This window comes from Diorhabda sublineata, chromosome Y (assembly GCF_026230105.1).
Source record: "Diorhabda sublineata isolate icDioSubl1.1 chromosome Y, icDioSubl1.1, whole genome shotgun sequence".
NCBI classification, from domain to species: Eukaryota; Metazoa; Arthropoda; class Insecta; order Coleoptera; family Chrysomelidae; genus Diorhabda; species Diorhabda sublineata.
In genome coordinates this window covers 2,173,564-2,196,233 of record NC_079486.1, presented here as the reverse complement: position 1 = coordinate 2,196,233, position 22,670 = coordinate 2,173,564, and the positions used below count along the sequence as shown (strand labels likewise).

Below are 22,670 nucleotides of genomic sequence, written 5' to 3'. Positions count from 1 at the left end.
AATATGGACCTTGGAAAAGTTACAAATAGAAAGTTTGGAGTCGACTGGTATACTCCCTATTATATATAGCCAAAGTGGGTATTTTGCAGAGAAGGGAGATTACTACTCAGGCTGATTTTGCCTTCAAGAACAAAGTCCCAAAATGTTTCCACGAACAAGGAACAGAAAAACTTGGATCTGCTAATGAAATGTATTCAGAAATATTCCAGTTTATTGTGTCAAACTGATTGGTTGATATTTTATTGCTGATAGTAGGAGCAACGAAACAGGAAACTGTACAATTGAAATACGCTGAATTTGAAAACAAAGAAAGAGTACATTTCTGATTAAGCTGAGAAACAACCTGGTTAATGTCAATGATTGACAACTTGGTAGATGTGCAAGGAATTTTCAACCTGTCAAAAAATTCTTGGCTAACTACATTTGATTGTGCTCGACAATCTAATAATAATCTACATTTGTGATAATTACCGTGCGTATCCTTGACTTTACATAGAATGGTTGATAGAAGTAATTCATTTGGTATATTTACCTGGTGCTTTACCATCAAATTAAAACTCTGTTGAGGTATGTTTTCAACACTATTTGGAGAATCGTTTGAGGTGTTTGTAACTTTAATAATGTGAATCAGAGTGTTGGGTTTAAGGACCTTATTTTGTGTTTTGCAAATAGTACAAGATTTCAGACTACACTCATTATGATTATGCCCAGTACCTAGGCAGTTTTGACATAATTTCAATTTTTTAACACTTTCAATCCTATCAGTAACTGCAAGGCCAGAAAATCTGGACATCTATAAATTAGATGGTTCTTCTTGCAAAAATTACATTTAACGTGGTTATCTGGATTATGTCTAAAATTATGATTTGAATTATCTAAACTCAGATGGAAGTGTGAATAGGTGGCACATATGTTTGGGTTAATTTGAGTGAATGTTCTAAAGATTGAAGAAGATCAACTTTGTTTTTAATAAAATCTATAAACTCTCTAAGGTGGGTAGTTCTGAATTTTCTGAATTATGTTCAATCTCCTTCCAATCTCTTAGACTAGTTTTATCCAATTTATTTGACATTAAATGAATAATGAGACTATTTAACAAAGTTTTATCATCTAAATTTATAACTTTTAATGGCTGTGATATGTTTGATTAACTGATCTAACATGTTTCTAAACTGATAGAAATTTTCTTTATTAATTTGTTGAATTTTAAGTATTTTTTGAAAATGCGTAGCTAACAGAAACTGTTTTTTTATCAAATTTATCGCACAAAATTGCCCATGCTCTTTCAAATGGTGTCCCTGAGGATTCTAAACCCTCAATATACTTTGATGGATAACCTTCTAATGAATCTTTTAAAAATCACATTACTTACATTACACATAATGATGGAAGTGAAATTTAGTTTAAAGTTGAGCCACTGCTCATAATCTCCAGAAAATGTAGGTAATTTTATTTTAGGTAGCAAAACATTTTGTAGAGAATCAGTGATTGTGAATGAAGTTGCAGCATGTGATTGAGAACGATTAACATCCAAAGATTGTGAACTTTGCTGTTCAATAATGGCAATATTTTGAAAATCTTACCGATCCTTATAATGGGCTTCTAAATCTTCTTCTTCGCATAAAGATTCAATTTCTTATTGTACCTTATCTAATTCTTCTATTAGTTTAAACCCTCTATTTGATCTTAACTCAATACCATTTAAACTTGGTTTTTTAACCGAACCCTCTATATTAATTATTGATCGATATATTTTTCTAGAATAGTTAATTTTTGTTTAATGCTCTCTCTATTTCTTATCAATTTTTTAAATTCATCTCTTAAGCTTATTGCTGGATTATCAAGACTACCGGCGGTTTCAGGCATAGTAATAATTTAGGTTAACAATTGGATAAATTATAAAACTTACAGAATAGAACTGTATCTTAACCATAGAGATATTACAGATATCTCTATGATCTTTCCGCTCTAATAGAATTCGTAATATCAAATTATCAATAATAGCAATTTAAACTCGAAACTAGACGAAGGAATGATTGTTCAAATAGGAATATTATTTAACTAGCAAATAAGTTGATATGTGCTTGAATAATACCAAGTAAATCCGACTTGACTGGATTAAAATAAACAGAATAGGCTGTTTATTACAAATACTAAAAACTAATAAATGTAATTAGTTTAAAACTAAATAATATTTGAGCAAATAATGTCAAAACAGACCTTAATAGGTCGTTATGCCAATGGATAAATAGGAAAGTTGAATATAAATATCTGTTGGTTTTTATAATAAAGGATTGCAAACTTTTTTGTATAATATCCCAAATCCTTACTGGTCGTCGGAGTTAATTGAATAGGTAGATCACACCGTCGTTGTATAGCTGGTCGACTACTTTGGCGCCATCGAACACGTGCTGTCTGAATATTTGTTGGTTCATTTAACAATTTACCGTGTAATTTCTTCTTTATTTGATTTATCTACGCTCGTGAGATCAAGATTTATTTTTGTATTGCTGACTCAAATAATTAATAGGTGGAAGAAAATAGATTTTGAAATAGGTTTAGCGGACTGTATTTCTAGACTTGTCTTTCGTTCTAAGTAAAAACTCCAACTTTCTTCTCTCAACGTCTCATCGTTATAGGCGACGTTGCTACAATTTTAATTTTTACAAGTAATTGCTGATAAAACATGAGATAATTTATATACAGTAAATAAAATTTATACACACCTGACTAGAAGAACTTAACGAGGGAGAGCAGGAATGATGATAAGGAGAATCTTAAGCTTCGACCTCCAAGCAGTCTTAACACCCCAATAGAACCAGCAAGGCAAATATTTTATTTAGGAAAATATGCCGTTTACAATCGGACCAAATAAAACTTAAGAAGTAAAGAGATTATCTGCTATTTATGGTCGAAATCCAATGGCATTTATCTAGCAATAACTCAAAATTCCTTATGTACATTTTCGTGAGTTTGGTAAAAAGTTGACGATATATAAATTTGTTTGATTAATTTAAAAATTATTATAAAAACTAATTTTAAAACAGAAGAGACCTAAAGAACATTTAGAAACATGGCCTCTTAAAGTTTCCACTTTATTTTTTCTGTTTTTCCATTCCTTAATAATTATCTCGACACTTCCGACATTCTGAAAGAAATAAGCTACTATTGGTGAATGTGATTAATCGTTCACGGCGCATGAAATACTCTTTTGGGCGTTCCACGTAACGACTACGATCGTTGGAGTCTCGACAAGAACATCACTCATGATGTCATAGTTCACGTTCACAACGACCCTCACAGAACATATTCATACTTGTCAAGAGGTGGGTTGAAGCATTCCACTAAAAAATTCCTACTTACAAATTATAACTTGGCCTCTTAAAGCTTTCGCTCAATTTTTTTCTATTAGCCATTCGTTCATATTTATCTCAACGCTTAAAATGACTTGAAAGCCATTCCACTTGTGTTTACGATTATAACGCTATGGAATTAGTGGAACCAGAAAGATCGTAGTCGTGAACGTGATTGTCGTGAGTAACTCGTGGAATGCACCCCATTTGACATCAGCTCCTAACCTAATTTTATTTTACAATGGAATATTGATTGTAGCAATTGGTATTTGCCAACTTGATAAATAAAGAATCTAAGTATTGACATTTTAACTGACAGTTTCAGAAATTTGAAGAGAGATGTATACAATTATTATATTCACATTATTTTGAACGTTCATAGCTGAAACAAAGAGTTTTTTCAAATCACCAAAATGACTTATGTTAACAAAAGGACAAGGGCTTTTCAGAATCCAAATGAATTACAAATAACACGAGTAAGATCGGAAGGGCGCATGAAAACATATCAATCAGCACAGGACTTAAGAGCTTGGAGTGATATCACAGAGGAAAGAAGGCAGTATATTTTAGATTATCAATCCAAACCCAGGCTGGTGAGTACTTAAAGTTTACGCAGTATTTAATGTATTTACTTTACATTGGTTCGATTCCAATACCTATATTTCTGGTATTTCTTAGTAACATAACAAAGCTCCTGTTCAAATTTCGTCTGTAATAACTTATATAATGAGTAATTCCCCTAATAAAAACATCTGGCATTGTAAAAATTATTTGAAAATTTTCTCTAAGTCATGTAGAAATTTGTACTGTATTCTTCTGCAAATAGGTTTTTGAAATTTCTGAGTAATAAAATATTGGAGAAGATAACTATTTAAATATTTAAGATCACTTTCTAACCTTATCCGTGCCTACAAACCATAATGTTCTTATAATTTTCACAATCACACACACATACCAACATTACTGTGTGTTATATCAGAAGAGAAGTTTATTTATAAATAATTTAAGACATCCATCATTCTCAAATTGTAGGGTTTGCATTCAGGAAAAATAATACCAGTGGAATATTTGGTTGAATCAATAGCAGCTTTCAAAAACGAGAGAATAAAACAGCTGGAACAAAGGATCAATTATTTAGAAAAGATGCTCTATTTATACTCTCAGCTGGATTTGGCGCCTCAACAGAAGAAAAAACTTGATGATTTGGTAAAATTTAAACTTTATAAATTATCATGTCTCATATTCTGAATGGTTTACATCTAAAACAACAAAAATATAACAATTAGAATTAACAATTAAAAATAATCAGAGTTTCATTAGTAAGGTGCTACCTCATCCTACTTGAACTTTTAAGTTTTGAATTTTAATTGTTAACCTACCTCAACATTCATCATAATTTTATAAAGCAAGGACACAAACATTTTAATTTCATTAGTGTTTTCTATATGAATAAAGATTTTAATAAATATATGTTTGAAATTTGTAATGGTAATAAAAAATTGAGAATAAGTGCAAGAAATAATCTACATTGTTAATATCAAATTCACTTAATACTTGAAACTAGAATGATCATTATTTTATTTGTCTTTAGAAAAAGGAACTGAATTCAGCATATGCTGAATTAACAGCTCTTCATGAGGATGTATGTGAATGTACTGCATGCCATAACTTCCCAGAGAGTAAGGTATGTATCATTTAATTAGCTTTATGTCAAATAATATAATTTCTTTTGTGAGAGTAAATAAAAATGTTCATATCTAGAGAAAAGAATTAGAAACCGCTTATTCCCATTGGGCAAAAAGAACATTCAAGGAAGATAAGGATTCGAATTCTGGTGGACCTGAAACATTAATAACTTGTGTTTGTGAAGCATGCGATGAACATTCTGAGCCAAAGGTAATATAGCAAAACTTGATATATAATATTCAACAGTTTCAGTAGATAATTCTTAAACAATTATTTTAGCATCATAAAAGTTCTGAGGTGACCATGTCTGATGAAAATTTACTTAAAACAGATCATAAAATACTACCAAAAAGTGTGGGTAGCAAAGAAAGTGAGCTCGACAGAAGAAATGTAGGTCTAAAAACTAGTTCAAATAAAAAACGTAAAAAATTTGAAAGAGAGATCATATCAACAGAAGAAAAGACTTTATTTGAAACAGAAGAAGACAGTAGCAATGAAGATATCTCTCTAAAAGAAAGAAAACGAGTTGAAAAAACTACAGTTGACACTATTGATGAAGATTCAAAATTAATGAAATATATACCCCATGAAAATAAAGTTATTTCAAAAAGCAAAGATGTAGTAAAAAAAGGGAAAAGGGAAGATGAAGATATGGGAGTTTCTATAGATAACCTCCATAAGGAACCTCCTAAATCAAAGAAAAGAGATAAAAGTAGTGACATAGAAGATCAGGATCAGAATAAAAAACTTTTGAGAGAAAGAGATCTTAGAAGCCAAGATAAACGCACCGAAGGAAAAATATTTTATACAAGTAAAACAAAAGATGGATTATTAGACAATGAAATATATAAATATGGTGTAGAGGAAGAACAAACTTCAAATGGAATTGAAAAAAAAAAGGCTGTAAAAAAGGAAATAGAAACTTCTAGGAGAATAGGTGAAGCTGACAGGGATACAATAAAAATGAAAGAAGACTATGGTCCAGAATATCAAACAGGAAAAAAAAGAAGTAGAGTAGGGTTGGACAAAAAAAATTTGAAGAAAGATATTGAAGATAAGATAAAGACAGAAAAAATACCTCTCAGTACAGAAGAGCTGATAAAAAAAGGAGAAGAACAACAAAGGAAAGCGAAAATGAGAGATGATGTCAGAGGTAAATCAGAAGACCTGCAGGAAACAGCAGAAACAAGAAAAAAAATATTAGAAAATAAAAGAATAGCTTCTGATAAAAAGGAACTCTTGGAAGAAAAACTTAGAACAGAACAAGTTTCATCAGACAAAGATGTAGATATAGATCAAAGAGACAAATCTCTATCAAAAAAAGACATGTTTGGCTATAAAAGAATGCCTCAAGGGCAAGAAAACGAAGAGAAGTCACTAAAAGAAAAAGTCAAAGCAGAACAAGTTCAAAGAGACAAATATTTAGTTGATATAGGTGGGACTAAAGATCATAGAGACAAAGGGGACTTGAAAATGATTCAAGATAAAAGATTTCACGGAGAAAAAGATGATGAATTCAGAATCAATGATACCAACAAAAAGGCAATAAAGAAAAAAGTAGTTGATGATAGAGGAATAAAATCTACAAAAGAAAAGGTATTGGAAGAGAAACAGAAACGGGTTCATGAAATTGGAATAATCACCGGAGTAAAGGATGGGGCAGAAAAACAAACTTTAACTGGTAATAATACAGAAGCGCCAAAAGTAAAAGGAGTAGATGTAAATTATCACATGGAACAAGCAAGAAAAAATAAAATCAGAGATGATGCTAAAGATAAATCAGACGGCCCGGAGGTAACAGCAGAAAGAAGAAAGAAAATATTAGAAAATCAAAGAATAACTTCTGTGGAAAAGAATATACTGGGGAAAAAACGTAAAACAGAACAAGTTCAAGCAGACAGAGATGTTGCTGTAGATCAAAGGGACGAAGTTGAATCAAAAATGGAAATGTTTGGGAACCAAAGAATTCCTCGACAAGAAGAGAAAGCAGAGAAGCCTCCAAAGGAAAAATTTAAAGCCGAACAACTTCAAAGAGACAAACATTTAGTTGATAAAGGTGTGAATAAAGATCAAAGAGACAAAGAGGACTTGAAAATGATTTTAGATAAAAGACCTCTTCAAGAAAAAGAGAAGCGTTTGGATGACGAATTCAAAACCAATGATACAAACAAAGAGGCAATGAAGAAAACAGTACTTGAAGATAGGGGAATAAAATCTATGGGGAAAAAGTTGTTGGAAGAGAAACCTGAACAGGTCCATAAAATTAAAATAATCACTGGAGAAAAGAATGTTGCTGAAGAACAAACTTTAACTGGTTATAAAGAAAAAAAGGATATAAAAGAAAAAGAAGATATAAAAGATATTCCAAAGAGGGCAGATAAAGCTGATAGAGATATAATCAAAAGAAAAAACATTACTGATTATGGTTCTGAGGATGAAACAGGAAGAAGGAAAAGTAGAATAGGGATAGAAGAAAAAAATTTGAAAAAAGATAGGATAACAATAGGAGATAAGGGAAAGGCAGAGAAAACACCTCTCAGTATAGAAGTGCCGATGAAAAAAGGAGTAGATGTAAAGTATCACATGGAACTAGCCAAAAAAGAGAAAATAAAAGATAGTGCTGGAGAGAAGTCAGGAGGACCTCAAGAAACGGAAATAGCAAAAAAGAAAATAATAGACACTAATGGAACAACTCCAGAAGAAAAGAAGCTGATTAACAAAAAATATGAAACAGTTCAAGATAAAGATGTAACTATAGATTCAGGAGACAAATCTAAATCAAAAATGGAAATATTCAGCTATAAGAGAATACCTCTAGAAGAAGCTAAAGAAGAGGGGTCACTAAAGGAAAAACTCCAAGCAAAACAAGTTCAAAGAGACAAAGATTTAGTTGATAAAAGTAAGACTAAAGACGAAAGAGGCAGAGAGGGTACGGAAACAACAAAAAAGAAAATATTAGACACTAGTGGAACAACTTCAGCAGAAAAGAAGCTGATGAATAAAAAATATGAAACAGATAAAGATGTAACTGTAGATCCAGGAGATAAAGCTAAATCAAAAATAAAAACGTTTAGCCATAAGAGAATACCTCAGGAGAAAGAGAAAGAAGAGGAGCCACTAATTGGGGATGAAAGATTCCAACAAGAAAATGATAAGAGTATTGATGAAGAATCCAGAACCAATGATGCCAACAAAGAAGTAATAAAGAAGAAGGAAGTCGATGATAGGAGAATCAAATCTGCAGAAGAAAAGGTGCTGGATTATAAACATGCCACTAAAAAAGATATAATTACTGGAGAAAAAAAGGTGTCTGAACAATATAAAGTAAGTAGAAAAATGGTTGGTGATCCAGCTTCAATGCTAAAAGTGGGAAAAGGTCTTGGAAAAGAGCATTTGGCTGAACAGGCTAAAAAGGAACAACTTCTATTTGACCAACAGACAAAATATAATGGACAAATAGATCGAGAAAAGAAAGCATTGCAACAAAATATACTTGAAGATAAAGACTTAAGTCTATTAGAGAAGAATATCTTCAAAGGAAAGCTTAGAGAAAGCCAAGACCAAAGAGCTGGGTTGCAACCAGATGTCAGTGATAAAGTTCTAGAAAGTAAACTTGAAGGCGAGAAAGAGGGATTAATACAAATAAGGACTGATGGCAAAAAATTAATATCTAAAGATCAAGAAGTGTTGAATGATAAATTGAGAAAAGATAAGAATAAAAAAGAACGGTTGGAGAAAATAGTTTTGGGAGAAGAAGCAATAACATCAACAGAAAAGAAAGTAATAGACAATGCTCGAGAAGACGTAATGCTAGATGTCAGAGAACAAAGAGATAAAGATGGGTTGAAGAGAAAATTGATTGGTGATAGAATTCAATCACCTAGGGAAGAAAAGATGTTGGTGAAAGCTGAAAATGAAAAATTCAGGAAACAGTTGGTTGAAGCTGAAGAGCCACTTATGTCGGCACAAAAAGTTGCCTTGAAACAACGAACACTTGGGGATGAAGAACTTACCAATACTAAAAGAGAAAGTGATGAATTGAAACAGAAAATTCTTGGAGGGAAAGAAAAGATTTCGAAGAAAGTGAAAAATTCAGAAGAAATGTATCAAGCCAAGTGGCCACAAAAAACTAAATTAGTTGTAGATGAAATTTTGGAAAATGATAAAGATGTGAAACAGAAAATTTTTGATGACAAGAAATTAATACTCGAAGAAGGGAAAACGATAGAAGATAAATCAAAAGCAAAAAAAGTTTTACCTTATATGAAATTGCCAACTTCAGAACAGATATTACATGGATCTGATAAACTTTCAAAAGATAAACAGAAAATAACAATATTGAACGATAGAAAATTAACAGCAAAAGAAGAGCAGATGTTGGATGAACAACTGGAAAAGGAAAATGCTGTAAAACAGAGAAGTTTGGGAGAGAAAAAGAGTTTAAGAAAAGATGAGGAAAAAAGGGAGGACATAAAAAAGTCTTTAATTGACTATAAACAATTAATACCAAATGAAGAAATGGAAAAAACATTGATATTTGGTGAAAAAAAAATGCTCCCATCTGAGGAAAAAATGTTGAAAGGTCAGTTAACAGAAAAAATAGCCGAGAGAGAAGAGCTGAAAGAGAAAATGTTTGGCGGTAAAAAATTAACACCTGAACAGGCTACTATATTGGATCTGAAACTAAGAGAAGAACAGGCTCAAAAAGAAAATGCAAAACTTGATAAATCAATAGTAGCTTCGATTGGGAAAGAATGGCGAAAGGTGGAAGTAAATGTTTCTTCTGATGAGAAAAAAAAACATTTGGAGGATAAATTGAAAGTTCCTGCAGACAAGAAAGAATTAAGCCATGAAGAAAAGAAACGATCGGATGATGTATTGAAAGTCCAGCAAGTCGAAAAGCATGTATCTGGAAAAGAACATGGTGAGGAGTCTGAACTATTGAAAGAATTGCAGGAGGAAAAACATAAAGAAAAAGCTCTCAGCGAAATGATAAGAAGAAAAAAGTTTGGAGATAAAGAGCACACCCCAGAGGGACAAGAAATATTAGAAGCTATGAAAATAAAACAAGAAGAAAACTTGAAATTTTCTTTTCTTGAAAAAGAATCAAAACCACAAGGAGAAAAAGCATTAGAAATTAAACTAAAAGAGGAAAAAGCATTAGAAATTAAACTAAAAGAGGAAAAAGCAAAAAGGGACATTTTAAAAAATACATTATTTGGTAATAGAATACTTAGTCCCGAGGAAGAAAAAATATTAAATGCAAAGATGAGAGAAGTTCAATATAGTGAAGATATATTAAGAAAGGAACTCACTCCTCTGGAAATACGCTTATCAGATCAAAAGATGGAAGGGATGTCAAAAATGCCTTCTATATCTCCTGTGCAAAACAATTCGGTAAACCTTGAAAAAATAGAACGAGGTGCTGTAAAAAAGAATATTCTGGGAGATAGTGAATCATATCCAAGTGAATTAAAACTCCATGAACAAAAATGGAAGGAGAGCTTTAAAAAAAGTTTGTTTGAAGAAAGTAGTCCAAATGAAGGAAAAATCATTGGAGGAAAATTAAAGAGAGAAGAGCAAAAGGATTCTGAATTAAGTGGAAAGTGGTTAACTGAAGGAAAAGAGAAGGTATTGGAGAATCAAATGAAAGAGTTAACAGAAAATGAATCTTTGAAAATGAAGACTTTTGATGACAATATAGCAGTTCCAGAAGAGTTGCAGATCGAAGAAAGAGATTTTAACGATAAACAAGCATTACTTGGTGATAAAAAAATGGAAACGTTTGAGGATAAGGAAATAATTACAGAAAAAGAAAATAAGTTGAAAGCAGAATTTGAAAAAGAAAACTTGAAGAAACGTCTTTTTGGGGAAAAAGAACTGTCATCAAAAGAGAACCAAGAACTATTAGATACTTCACTGAATGAAGAAATTTTGTTCGGCAATAAAGAATTTGATGTCAATAAGGAGAAATTAGAGCTTAAAATGAAACAGTTGACAGGTAAAGAAAAGGAAGAAGCAGCAATGATTTCTTTGGAGGAGAAGAAATTGTTGGAAGCAGAAGGCAAACAAGATCATCTTAAAAGAGATATTTCAAAAAAGCAAATGTTTGGAGACATAAAACTATTTACCAAAGAAGAACAATTTTTAGAGAAATATGAAGAAATAAAAAAAAGAGATAGTTTAAATAAACGTTTGTTTGATGAGAAAATGTCAGACTGGAATAAAATCATAGAAGGCAAAGTTACAGCAGAAACACTAGAAGGGGATGAAATAGAAAAGATGGATCAAGCTGGAGACGAATTACTGGGGAAAAATTTTTTTCCTGAAAAAGGGCAGACTTTTGAAAAGAAATTCGAAGAAACTCCATTGCAAAAAGAAATTTATGAACAAAAATTCTTTGGTGGTATAAATTTAACAGAAGATGAAAAATTTGATGAGAACATAAATAGAGACAAAGATAATTTGAAAAAAATGATGCTTGGGCACAAACGATTAACTCCTGAAGAAGAAATGTCAGAAAATGCGTATAAGAAGCAAAGACAAATTGAATTGAAAACTCACCTATTTGGAAACAGAGAACTAACTCCAGCAGAAATGAAATTTCTGGAAGAAGTGTTTGAAAGGGAGCAAGCTGGAAAAATCTCGGAAAAGAAAAAAATAGAAGAACTAGCTCGTACAGGAAGTCTTGGACAGAGTTTATATGAAGGAAATAAATTATTTCCAGAACAATTGAAAGAACCAATTTTACAGAAGGATGCGTTAAGCAAAGAACTTTTTGGTGAGGGAGAAGAAGAAGGTGTAGAAGAAGTTTTAATAAAAAAAGCTCTTGACAACGACACCATGAAAACCAGAATATTCAGTAAGAAACAACTAATTCCTGGAGAAGAACTATTAGAAAAAAAATCTGAAGCTGATAATTTACTAAAAGAAGAATTGAAGCAAAACTTTGTTGGAGACAGGAAAATTACTCTGGAAAAAGATCAATTGCAGCAAGAAAAGTTGAATGAACAAGCTCGAAGGGATAGTTTAAAGAAAAAATTGTTTGGCGATAAAGAACTCACCTCAGAAGAAGCGGAGTTATTGGAAGCTAAACTAAAAGAAGAAAGGCTACGAATGAAACCTATTTGTAAAGGTATTTGTGTAGGATCTTTAAAATCATGTAACCAAGGAGAAATATGCGTAACTGGGAAAAAAATTTCACACTACAAACGCCCTGAATTTAAAAAAACTCCTTTAGAAAAATCTATCTCTCTAAGTAAAACTTATGCGGGTTGTGACACAATTAATAAATACGATCAAGATATTAGTATGAAAGCAGAAAAACGAAAAAGCTCCAAACTGACAAAAGTTCTACACGAAAGGATTTTATCTCCAAACAAATGCAATGCGCCATGTAGTACCGATCTACAAGTCAAGAAAGTACCAAAAAGTTGTGGAAAAATAGGGACAGAACCAATCATTATCACACCTGATAAAATAAGATCAAAAGAAACTGATAACTTTAAAGCATCACTAAAAAAATGTGTTGCGCCGTGTAATAATGATCGACAATTTAAGAAAGCACCAAAAATGAATGGAAAATTTGTTAAAGAACCAATTACCGGATTTGAACAACTGAAATCAAAAGATAAAAGTGATCCACTCAAAGCACGAACAAAAAAATGCAATGTTTCATATAATACCGATCAACATGTCGAAAAATTACCAGAAAGGTATGAAAAAATTGACACAGACCCAATTATTATTAGATCTGATAAAATGAGGCAAAGAGGGGAAAGAGACCTCAAGAAAACACCGAAAATAAAATGCAATGCTCCATGTAACGAAGACCAACAATTAAAGAAATCAGTAAGATATGGAAAAATGGATACAGAACCGATTATCAACAGATTTTCTAAGATTAGAGCACACGAAACCTGTAAACATAATAAAACACAAGCAAAGGTTTTAAGGTATCAATCAATAGATAAATGTCACACAGCATGTAATACAGACGAAAAACTAGAGGAACAAATTTTTATTATTGATAGCTCAAAAAGCGGACACCAAAAATGCCTATTTTCTAAAAGTGAATCTACCTTTGAGAATACCCAAATAGATATTGACATTCAAATCGGTAAAAAGGGAAAACATATAAAAATGTCCAATAAAATGCCCCCTGGATGTAATTCGAATGCATTTTATTCCCAAAAGACCTCCCCCCAACTGTGTAAATCAATACGCTTGGAAGAGCAGAAGAAAACAATAACGACTATAAATATTAATATCCCATTATTTGATGATTTTACATCTAGAGTTGTTAAGATGTCAGACAATGATCTAGAGGTTGAAATTGAAGCGAAAGCATCAAAAAATGTTGATAAACTAAAAAATACACAAAGTACTTGTGAATGTTCTGGGAAAAATCAAGTACATAACAAAGCTTCTATACCTGAAAATATAATAAAACCCCATGTTACTGATATGATCGACGAAGAACACTCTGAAAAGGATTTAGAAATTATGAAAACTTTCTATTCTTGTGAAAATATATGTCCCAATCTTTGCTCATCAACGTTATCTAAACAATTCCAAGAATCATTGGAATATAAGATTAAAGACAGTGCTTCACCTTTATTTAAAGAATCATGTGGAGCGATTTGTATAGGAAATAAACTTTCTTCTAAACAACAAACTAATTTTAAAGGTTTAGAGAAAGTAAAAAAATTTGATGCCATCCAATTAGAAGAAGAAATATATTTTGATGCCCTTGATAAAGAACATATTCAGGAGAAGAAAGAACTTACAGGAACCGAAAAATCGTTTTTGTTATTGAAGCAACTGCCTCAATCAAAATTATCTCAAGAAAAGATTTCAATATCCCAGTTACCAATGGTAGAGGATGTTGATATCATATTACCAAACTTTGATGAAATAACAATTTCACAAGATACTTTGCGTTCTGTAATTATTCCCAAGGAAGAAGCTAAATCTAAAATACCTAGAGAGAAGTATCGACATATAGATGTTAAAAGAAAGGAATCAAACGGGGAAAAAAATATAGTAATAATATCAGAGGAATCGAGAGGTATTAGAGAAGCAAAATCAACAAATAAAAGCCAATCAAAATATTCTCAAACAGAAGATTTGACTATTCCTGTAATATCGCACGAATCAGATGTTAAAAGAGAATACTTGGAAACTATAAAAAAAAATACGGGATCGGGAAGACAATTAACATCCAAAGATAAAATTATGTTTATATTATCGGAAAAAGGAAAGGAAAATTCAAATCACAAAGAGTCTGAGATATTAGAGAAACAGAGTAGTATCAAGAAAAGTGGTGTTTTAAATGAGAAAGATTCTATAAAACAGATATCCAATAAACAAGCAGGAAAAATAAAAACTGAAGAATTTGTTAGAGATGACTCACCAATTGTAAAAGAAGAAATTGCTCCTGAGAATGAAAAAAGTGTGACAAAAGATTCGATTGAAAAGATTCAGCTTAATGAAGACATCATGAAAGCAGTAGAAAAGAAGAAAGAAGTTGATTGCACTGAGATCTCAAATGTCAAGGTTGTTGATACAAAGGAAATGAAAGGAGCTGTAGTTGATGGAATTGAAGAAACTGATATAAAAGATAAAACTGGAAAAATCTTAGAAGCTGAAAATACGAAAATGTTCGAAGGAGACATAGGTGTATTGGAATTGACGTTTATTAAAAATAATAAATGTGTTGCACCATGTGCTATGCCTACTAGCGATATAATCAAAATGAAACGAATACCATACAACGAAGATATTCCTCCAATAATAAGCACTTGTATTAAAATTGAAGCTGAAGTAAGAGAAGTACCTGAACAACCTTCATTTATTGAAAATATATGTACGGCAACTTGTGCCTGGCAGTCAAAACAAGTACAAGCACATAGATGCAATGAATTTTCCCAATGTGGTTGTAGAATTTCATCATGTATATGCCTTCAATCAAATAAAAAATGTCCACTAATAAGTCAAGCAAACATAAATACACAAACTACTTCGAGAGGAAGTGATGAATTCTCTAATATTCACGATGTGAAACCAGCTAAGAAACTTCCAATATGCACTTGTAAAGAACTAATGCATTATACTACTAAAATAACGTACTTCTCACTCAACAAATATCATTTACCCTTTGAACAATGGTCTATTGATGTACAAAAATTCAAAGATAAAGCATCCGTAGTAGCAAGATCTGGTTTTTTTGTAATTCTACCTGATAAAATTCTTAATCTGAATTCATTGATACCCAGAGGTTACTCACCTCAATACCTAGAGCCAAGCATAGAAGAAACACAAGAAGATGAGAATTCTTTGACATCAATATTTCAAACAGACTATCATGGACCCTATGTGTTAAGTGAAGGACTCGAAGCACATTTTACAGGTAATTCTTTTTACAAAATTTATGCTATATTGATTAAGAATATATTCCAAATATATGCAACGTCTGTTAGATCTATTCCTTATCAGGTGCTTCCTGAGACTGCAATGCTCTGTAAATAAGCTAGTAAGGAGGTGTGGTTTACTATAGCTGATATACAAACCTTTTTTGGACCTAGTCTAGAAAGGCATTGCAACTGGAGCACTTTCATCTATCACAGAAAAACTCCAAATGCTTTTTTTTTTTCGCAATTGTAGTTGCTACCTAAATTTGTTTGATTTCTGTTCTTGTCTAGTTCTATCAAGTTTTTTCTGTTTTTGTCATATAATTCAAATATTTCAGATAATAGTTCGACTCGTTCAAGAATCGTATCCCAACTGTCATCAATCAGTATAACAAACATTTCCATTGAATCAACACCTCCACATTTATCAAACACCAATTCGAGGATCAACAGTGAAGAAGAAAATTTCAGAAATGATATAATTCTTTACTACAAATTCTCTACACCATCTTTATCTATTAGTATTGACGATATATCTAAAACTGATGAAGAAACCGAGTTAAAAGCTAAAATAGAAGAGATAGAAACTGACGACGACTTTAGAGAACACACATCAAAATGTCAAAGGAAAGTGAAAGACGAGAACAAAGATAGCACAGACGAGGTGGAAGAAACGGTTAATGAGCAAACTTTTATATCAAAATTTTCAACAAAAGATAAAGAAAATGTTAGTTCTGAAGTTAAAGCAATTACATCTACAGGAGATAACTGTCAATTAGTTATTGTTCAAGAAGTAGCAATTTTATTGAATGATGGAGAAAGTGTACAGACTGATTTAGATACAGATATGTATATAAACAATATTCATTCTCATACTCAGAATATTGACAAAATAAAACTTACTCAGCTAAAAAATGTAAGTACATATTTGTCTTAACTTTTCAAATTCTATTTTATTTACTTCTGGAATATCCCTTCTTTATTATCCACTTTTCTTTTTCAAAATATAACGAGGTATTCAAATAACACTATAAAAGATTTACTATTGCTCTATTCGAATTTCTCATTTTTCCGTTACCAAAATAGCCTATAAATTTTATAATCTCTTTTATATGATTATATTGTGTATTTTTCAAATGTTTGTATAAGTTTTTAAAAAGGGATGGAGATGTTTTTGAAAACTACGTAACTTTGGCATTCAATATTCTAGGATAACGTATTAAAAATTACTAGAGACCAACCAAATGCTACAGATGTATCAACTAATATTCTTAAGATCAAAAGAAGTGAAATGCAAGTTGGTAACAAAAAGGCCAGAGACGATAAAGAAAGCATAAAATCCAAAGGAATTGTGGAAGGCATGGAAACATACAATTGCAAAAATATATACAATCAAATTCAGGGGGATGAAAAAGTACAACAAAAATCTTCTGAAACAGATAAAGGTGAATATTTCCTTTTCCTTTCAGATGGAAAACGACGGGATAAATGAGAATCAATACCATACTATTAACCATATTATCAAATAAGATATAAGTAACATTTGAATTACTTTTATTGTCATTTATTTCAACACGTTGCTTGAAAGACTCTTATTTTTATAGATGAGCTATTTGAAGATGCAGTGGATCAAACTCCAAAAACATCTCAAGTTTTAAAAATGCTCCCAGGACAAAGTACACATATACATACAAAAATGAGTAAAATAACTGAAACCATAATTTCAGGACTGGAAATTCCTGAATCGAGTTTATCTCATAAAAAAAAGTTTAAGTTAAGGTTAATGCAGAAGATTAAATCTGTTTTAAGTCAATTTCCAATAAACAAAAGTCGATCAGAAAAATCTGGTTCTTTCAAAATAAAACATTCTAAATTTTCTACTTATTATTTTTTGATAGCACAACATTCAAAACAGTATCAATTGATGAAAAAAAAGGAAGAAAGGTGTAGCTTTGGTAAAATCGGCAGAAAAAGCTGTGGACGAAGAGGAAGCTTGAACAATGGCAATAAAAAACAAAATATTGAGAAAAGAAGAATTAATATAAAAAGTCAGTCAAAACAAGAAATGGATAGACGTATTTTACATTGCAGGACAATAGGTTCTAAAGAAAATTTATATGCTTTAGTTATTCCTAAAGATACTGAAACAATTGCATTGAGGAATAATCTAGTGGTAAGTTTTAATCATACCTCTATAATTATTAGGAAACAGTGTGTGTTCTAAAGAGAGGTAGTCACAAGGTTTTGTTTAAACAAATTAGAATGTAATTCTCATAAATAAATGATAATGATAAAATTCCGTTCCAAAGGAATCACAGAAATATCGCTGTCCTGTATAGCCTTGAGAATGTGAATGGATAAACTTTTTTACGAATTGAAGGTTAATTTTCAAAATATCGTTCATACTTAACGTATTCAACAGCTGCTACCATCTGACAAATATGTCTTAAATCATTAATTTTTCTTACATTTGACAACTTATTTTTAAATCTATCCAATTGACCATTCCTAACGGATGTAAGGAACCAAAACTGATCTAAATAATTTCAAAAGAGAGTGTGCAGACATAAATTGCCTATCAAAAATCATAATACATTTAATTTAGCAGGATATACTTAGTACTTATTACTTATTAAATTAAGAGAGGAATCTTTTGGAATATGCGAGATTATTTGGAAAACGTATTGATGAATCATTATCTTCGCCCCCATTTGGCACCTCAACTTTTAATATATTTTAGGAAAGAATCGGAAAGTTGAGAAATACTAAGATCATCAAATACTAATTTGGAATTTATAAAATATCATTTATGGGATTCTCTAAATTACTTACATGTTTTAGTTTTCATGTTAAAAAACCACGTAACAATTTAAAATGAGACTTGAATCAATTTAAATTGGAGTAAAATACACAATATTTTCCAATGCTCAATGGAACTCACATGCTTGGTATTAAAACTAACTATTTATGATTGATGTTATATCAAAGTATCTAGATCACCTATATTTAGGTTGTTAACGACAAATATAAAATTGTGAAGTTTTGCAATCACATTTATTTTTAACATACTAACCTATCTCCACTTACACTTCAGATTGATTATACTTTTATAGTACTATAAGGACCTGGTGCAGAAAAATTAGCGTTATAATTTATAGCCTCTTTTGCAACATTTAGCTCATTTGATTCCCTATGATTACCTTCTGTTCACAAATCCTTGTATTTGCTTTATTCAACACAGATATTTTACTATCGGCTTTTGTTTTTAGGAAAGTTATGAAGAACAAAAACTTTGCTATGTAGAGGCTCCTTCCAAAGACGATGCCGAAAAAGCAGGTCCTTCTAATTTACCCCAAAACCTAGAAATCTTACTAATGGACAATGAAATCAAACAATTGGACCAGAATATCAAACAGATGCGGAATCAAGACATTACACCTGAATTGAGGGTTAGAATAATAAGAAAGGAAGTAGAGGTAATGAAAAAATATTGCTCAAAACTGTCAATCATACAAAAAGAAAATGACAAACTGAAGGAGCAAATATTTTTTTATGAAGACTCATTCTCCAAATTAGGATGCTTTCCAGTCACTAAAAAGTTAATAGAAGAACTGAAACTCAAAATTGAAGCCAGCATTGAAGAGGAACAGCTAAGAGAAAAAGTTCGCAATTTAGAAAAAGAACTTTGTTTGTACACCTACTCACTCAACGATGTTGAAGTGCTCAGACAAAGATCTCTACTTCTAGAGGAAGTCTTGATAGATCGAGAAAGATTAAGTCAAAAAGTAGAACAACTGGGTATTCTAGATCAAGAAATTCATAAATTAAAAAAGAAAGCAGCTATAGTGGATGAACTGGAGAATTGTGTTTTAAAAATGAGAAGAGAGAAAAATTTTTTGGAAATAGAATTAAATCAATTAAAACGGAAATTGTCTATTGTCGAAGGAGACGAATTCAACAGAAAAGCGGAAAGAGACATTCTACGATCCAAAATTGTTTGCATGGAACAGAAAATAACAAATCTCAAATCCTTATGTGAAGACAAAGAAAGATTGAGGGTAGAACGGGATCATCTGAAGTACAGTCTTGAGGAAACGATAAGGAAGTTAAAAGATGTTGAGAAAATGAAGAAACAAATTCAATGTTTGGAAGCATTGAAAGCTGAGCGTGATATATTCAAATCAAAATATGAAATTCTGATTGGATTGGAACATGAATGTGATTTATTGAGAGATCAACTAGATAGAACAAAATATGTAGAAATAGAGCGAAATTCCTTAGAAATTCGATTAGAGGATTTGGAAGCTTGTTTAGAAGATCAAGAAAATGAAAAAAAAAGATTGGTTCATTATATAGATACATTATCTAAAGCAAGGGATGAGGAACAAGTAAGATTAACATTTTAATACTATCATTATCAATACAAACTTAGAATATTAATATAAAATCCACAAAGGCAATATTCAAGGAATGTATTTGTGTAAATTTGAAGTACTAGTGCTAGCTTTAATATTTGACAAATTACACAGCCACAGCAACATATAGTTCTCAACGAATTTTGAACGTTTTACATTGGTATGAAACAGATTTGATGTCAGTTTAAGTATCACTTTTGTATTTATTATGCTGCCTAAATAGTAAAAATGTTCCATTTCTATTTGTTGTTAATAGACATATGTCATCCGTGAATTCACAGTTTTTCAATTTTTTCTGTTTGCTTCATTATCTAATCTATTAGAATGTTAAACAAAGTTGGCGGCAAATAACTTCATTTTGTACCATTATTATTTTCCCTGGCATAATATGATCAATGCAAGAGTTACCATTTTTGAATACAGCTTCATTATTGGGCAGTTTGTCTTTTAGTGATTATCCAAAATAATTATAGCCATGAGGTTACTCCACCTCGTACCGAATGACAGTTTTTACAATTATTTGTTGATAGTTTGATAATTATTCTAGTCTTTTAGACTACTCTCATCATTCCAGATTTTTATCAGGAGTATTGCTGTTGAAAGATATGTATGTTACTTTATTAGCTCTGCTGGAATACCGCTATTGATTTCTGCTAATTCTTCCGTCATTTTTATTGTTACTCTATACTTTTTACTAATTTTCTATTAAAGTTAAATCATCAGCATATGCTATTATTTGTTTTGATTCATTAACGATTCTTCCTTCAATATCATATTCCTTCATTATGCCTTTCATTGCAATGTTAAACAATACCGCTGAGAGGCCATCACTTTGTCTTACCTCAGCATTTATTTCAAATTCCTCAGGTGGTCATTACTTCCATCGGTTTTTCTTCTTTTCTACTATTGTACCATTATCGCTTATATCATCTTTGTATTCATTTTCTCTTTCCAGAAAAGTATTTGCAGACGTTTTTAAAATAGTTCCTGAGAGTTAAAAATAGTCATTTATTCGTTACATTGAATTGAAACCAAAATATTTTTAAAACAGGAAGCAAATTGGCAATAAACACAAGATTACCTAAATTTTCGTTAAATTGCTTGGATAAAATTTTATCCTTGCTTTGGACCAACTTTTTTAAATTTGTTAATTCAATTTATTTGACTTACATACTACATATTTTCCAATGTTGTGTTAAATGAATTGTTTGTATTATTTATTAGGAGAAGTTCAAGAAATATGCAAACCAAATGAGAGTAGAAATTGAGAAGAAAGATAGTTTGATAACTTCTACCCAAGAAAAATTAAGTTTTTTAGTAACTAGACTTGAAGATTCTGTCAATGACCTTAATTCTCAAGCACTAGAACACAAAAGTAAAACCAGTAACTTAGAATCAGACATTAATACTTTAACTCTTAAATTAAATAATTTGAAAGCAAAAAACGAGAAGCTGGAGGACTGTCTTAGAAATATCGAAGATGAAAATCAAAGATTGATACAACATATCATGAACTTAAAGAAAGAAAATGATAATCTTATAAAAAATCTCAAGAATCTAAAAGAGAATAATATTTTTCTGATGAAAACATTGGAAAAAAAAGAAGATTCGTTGAACTCGACAAGTGAAGCTTAGAAATCTAATACAGAATATGTCGTGTTACAGTGAATGACAATTTTATACAGTATTAATAAATTATATGATTTTTCACACAGTTTAATGTATTATTTGATAAGAGGGACGATTAAGTAAATGTAGATGTAGAATCCTTCCATCTATATAGGTTTTGGAAATATTGAAAAAGTCCAAATTTTAACTATAATGAATGTAGTATAGATAATTGTTGCATCAAAGAACGACTTTTTGGCCAAGAATATTTTGGTTAAAAGAAATATAAATTTTGATGCTTCGAATTTTCTTTGAGTCTTTATCAAAATATGATATTGTCATCCTATGTCACAAAAAAGATCAGTGATAATAAGTTTAGCTGATAGATTTAGAATTTGGTTGCTTAGCTACTCAAAAAGCAAAAACTGCATTGAAAGAAAATAATTAACCGTAAAAAATGATGAATAGCATATTCAAGAAAATGATAAACAGATACGACAATCAATTTAAAAACAAAACTGAAACGAAACATAAAACATTTTTCCTTACGATATGTAGAAGGACTACAAATAATTGATTATTGCTATATATTTGAGATATAGAGACCAATGAAAAATTAAATTTCTTATTAGAACAAAGTTCTAAGTTGATTTCATCCTTATTTTGATATTCATGATGAAGCTGATCTATAAATCAATATAATCAATCAAATTATCAGTGTCAATTTTCAAAAAAAAAGATAATTTTAAAACAGAACCTAAAATCAAGAACATTTATATATATATATATATATATATATATATATATATATATATATATATATATATATATATATATATATATAAATATAATTTTCTTTTGCGTGTTATTTTGCCGTACGTCACATAAAGTCCGTTTGTGACAGATGATCTGTGACTGTCATCGATGGGAAGCAGGGCATAACCTCGAATGTCGTGTTGTGTGATTGTGTGCTGGAAAACAATTTCATTTTTAAGTTTATTTTAATTTGTGATTTTGGAACAGACATTGTTAATAATAACATTAAATGTCGATTCTTTTCATACAGGTATGAAATATTTGTTTAGTACTAAATAGGTGCATACTTTTGTTTCATGTAATTTTTAGTTTACATGTTAATAACAATAAATCCCTTTTCTTACAGAGAAACACAATTGTGTTTTGATTGACTGTGTCAC

General features: G+C 30.8%; 1 protein-coding gene across 1 annotated transcript; it reads left to right on the top strand.

Moving 5' to 3' along the window:
• The first annotated feature begins 3,766 nt into the window (after positions 1 to 3,766).
• Positions 3,767 to 21,501, top strand: LOC130451998 (uncharacterized). The gene is made up of 15 exons (XM_056791357.1): positions 3,767 to 3,946; positions 4,386 to 4,559; positions 4,945 to 5,037; positions 5,115 to 5,249; positions 5,319 to 5,526; positions 5,638 to 9,179; positions 9,237 to 9,963; positions 10,144 to 10,803; positions 10,873 to 13,739; positions 13,812 to 15,450; positions 15,790 to 16,367; positions 16,662 to 16,896; positions 17,350 to 17,624; positions 18,721 to 19,839; positions 21,091 to 21,501. Exons 1-15 carry the CDS (start codon positions 3,767 to 3,769, stop codon positions 21,499 to 21,501), a joined length of 12,843 nt encoding a protein of 4,280 aa, XP_056647335.1.
• The last annotated feature ends 1,169 nt before the right edge of the window (positions 21,502 to 22,670 follow it).

Coding starts and splice junctions, on each gene's coding strand:
- LOC130451998 (XM_056791357.1), top strand. CDS start 3,767: ATGACTTATGTTAACAAAAGGACAAGGGCTTTTCAGAATCCAAATGAA. Junction 3,947..4,385: donor ATCAATCCAAACCCAGGCTG/GTGAGTACTTAA, acceptor CTCAAATTGTAG/GGTTTGCATTCAGGAAAAAT. Junction 4,560..4,944: donor AGAAAAAACTTGATGATTTG/GTAAAATTTAAA, acceptor ATTTGTCTTTAG/AAAAAGGAACTGAATTCAGC.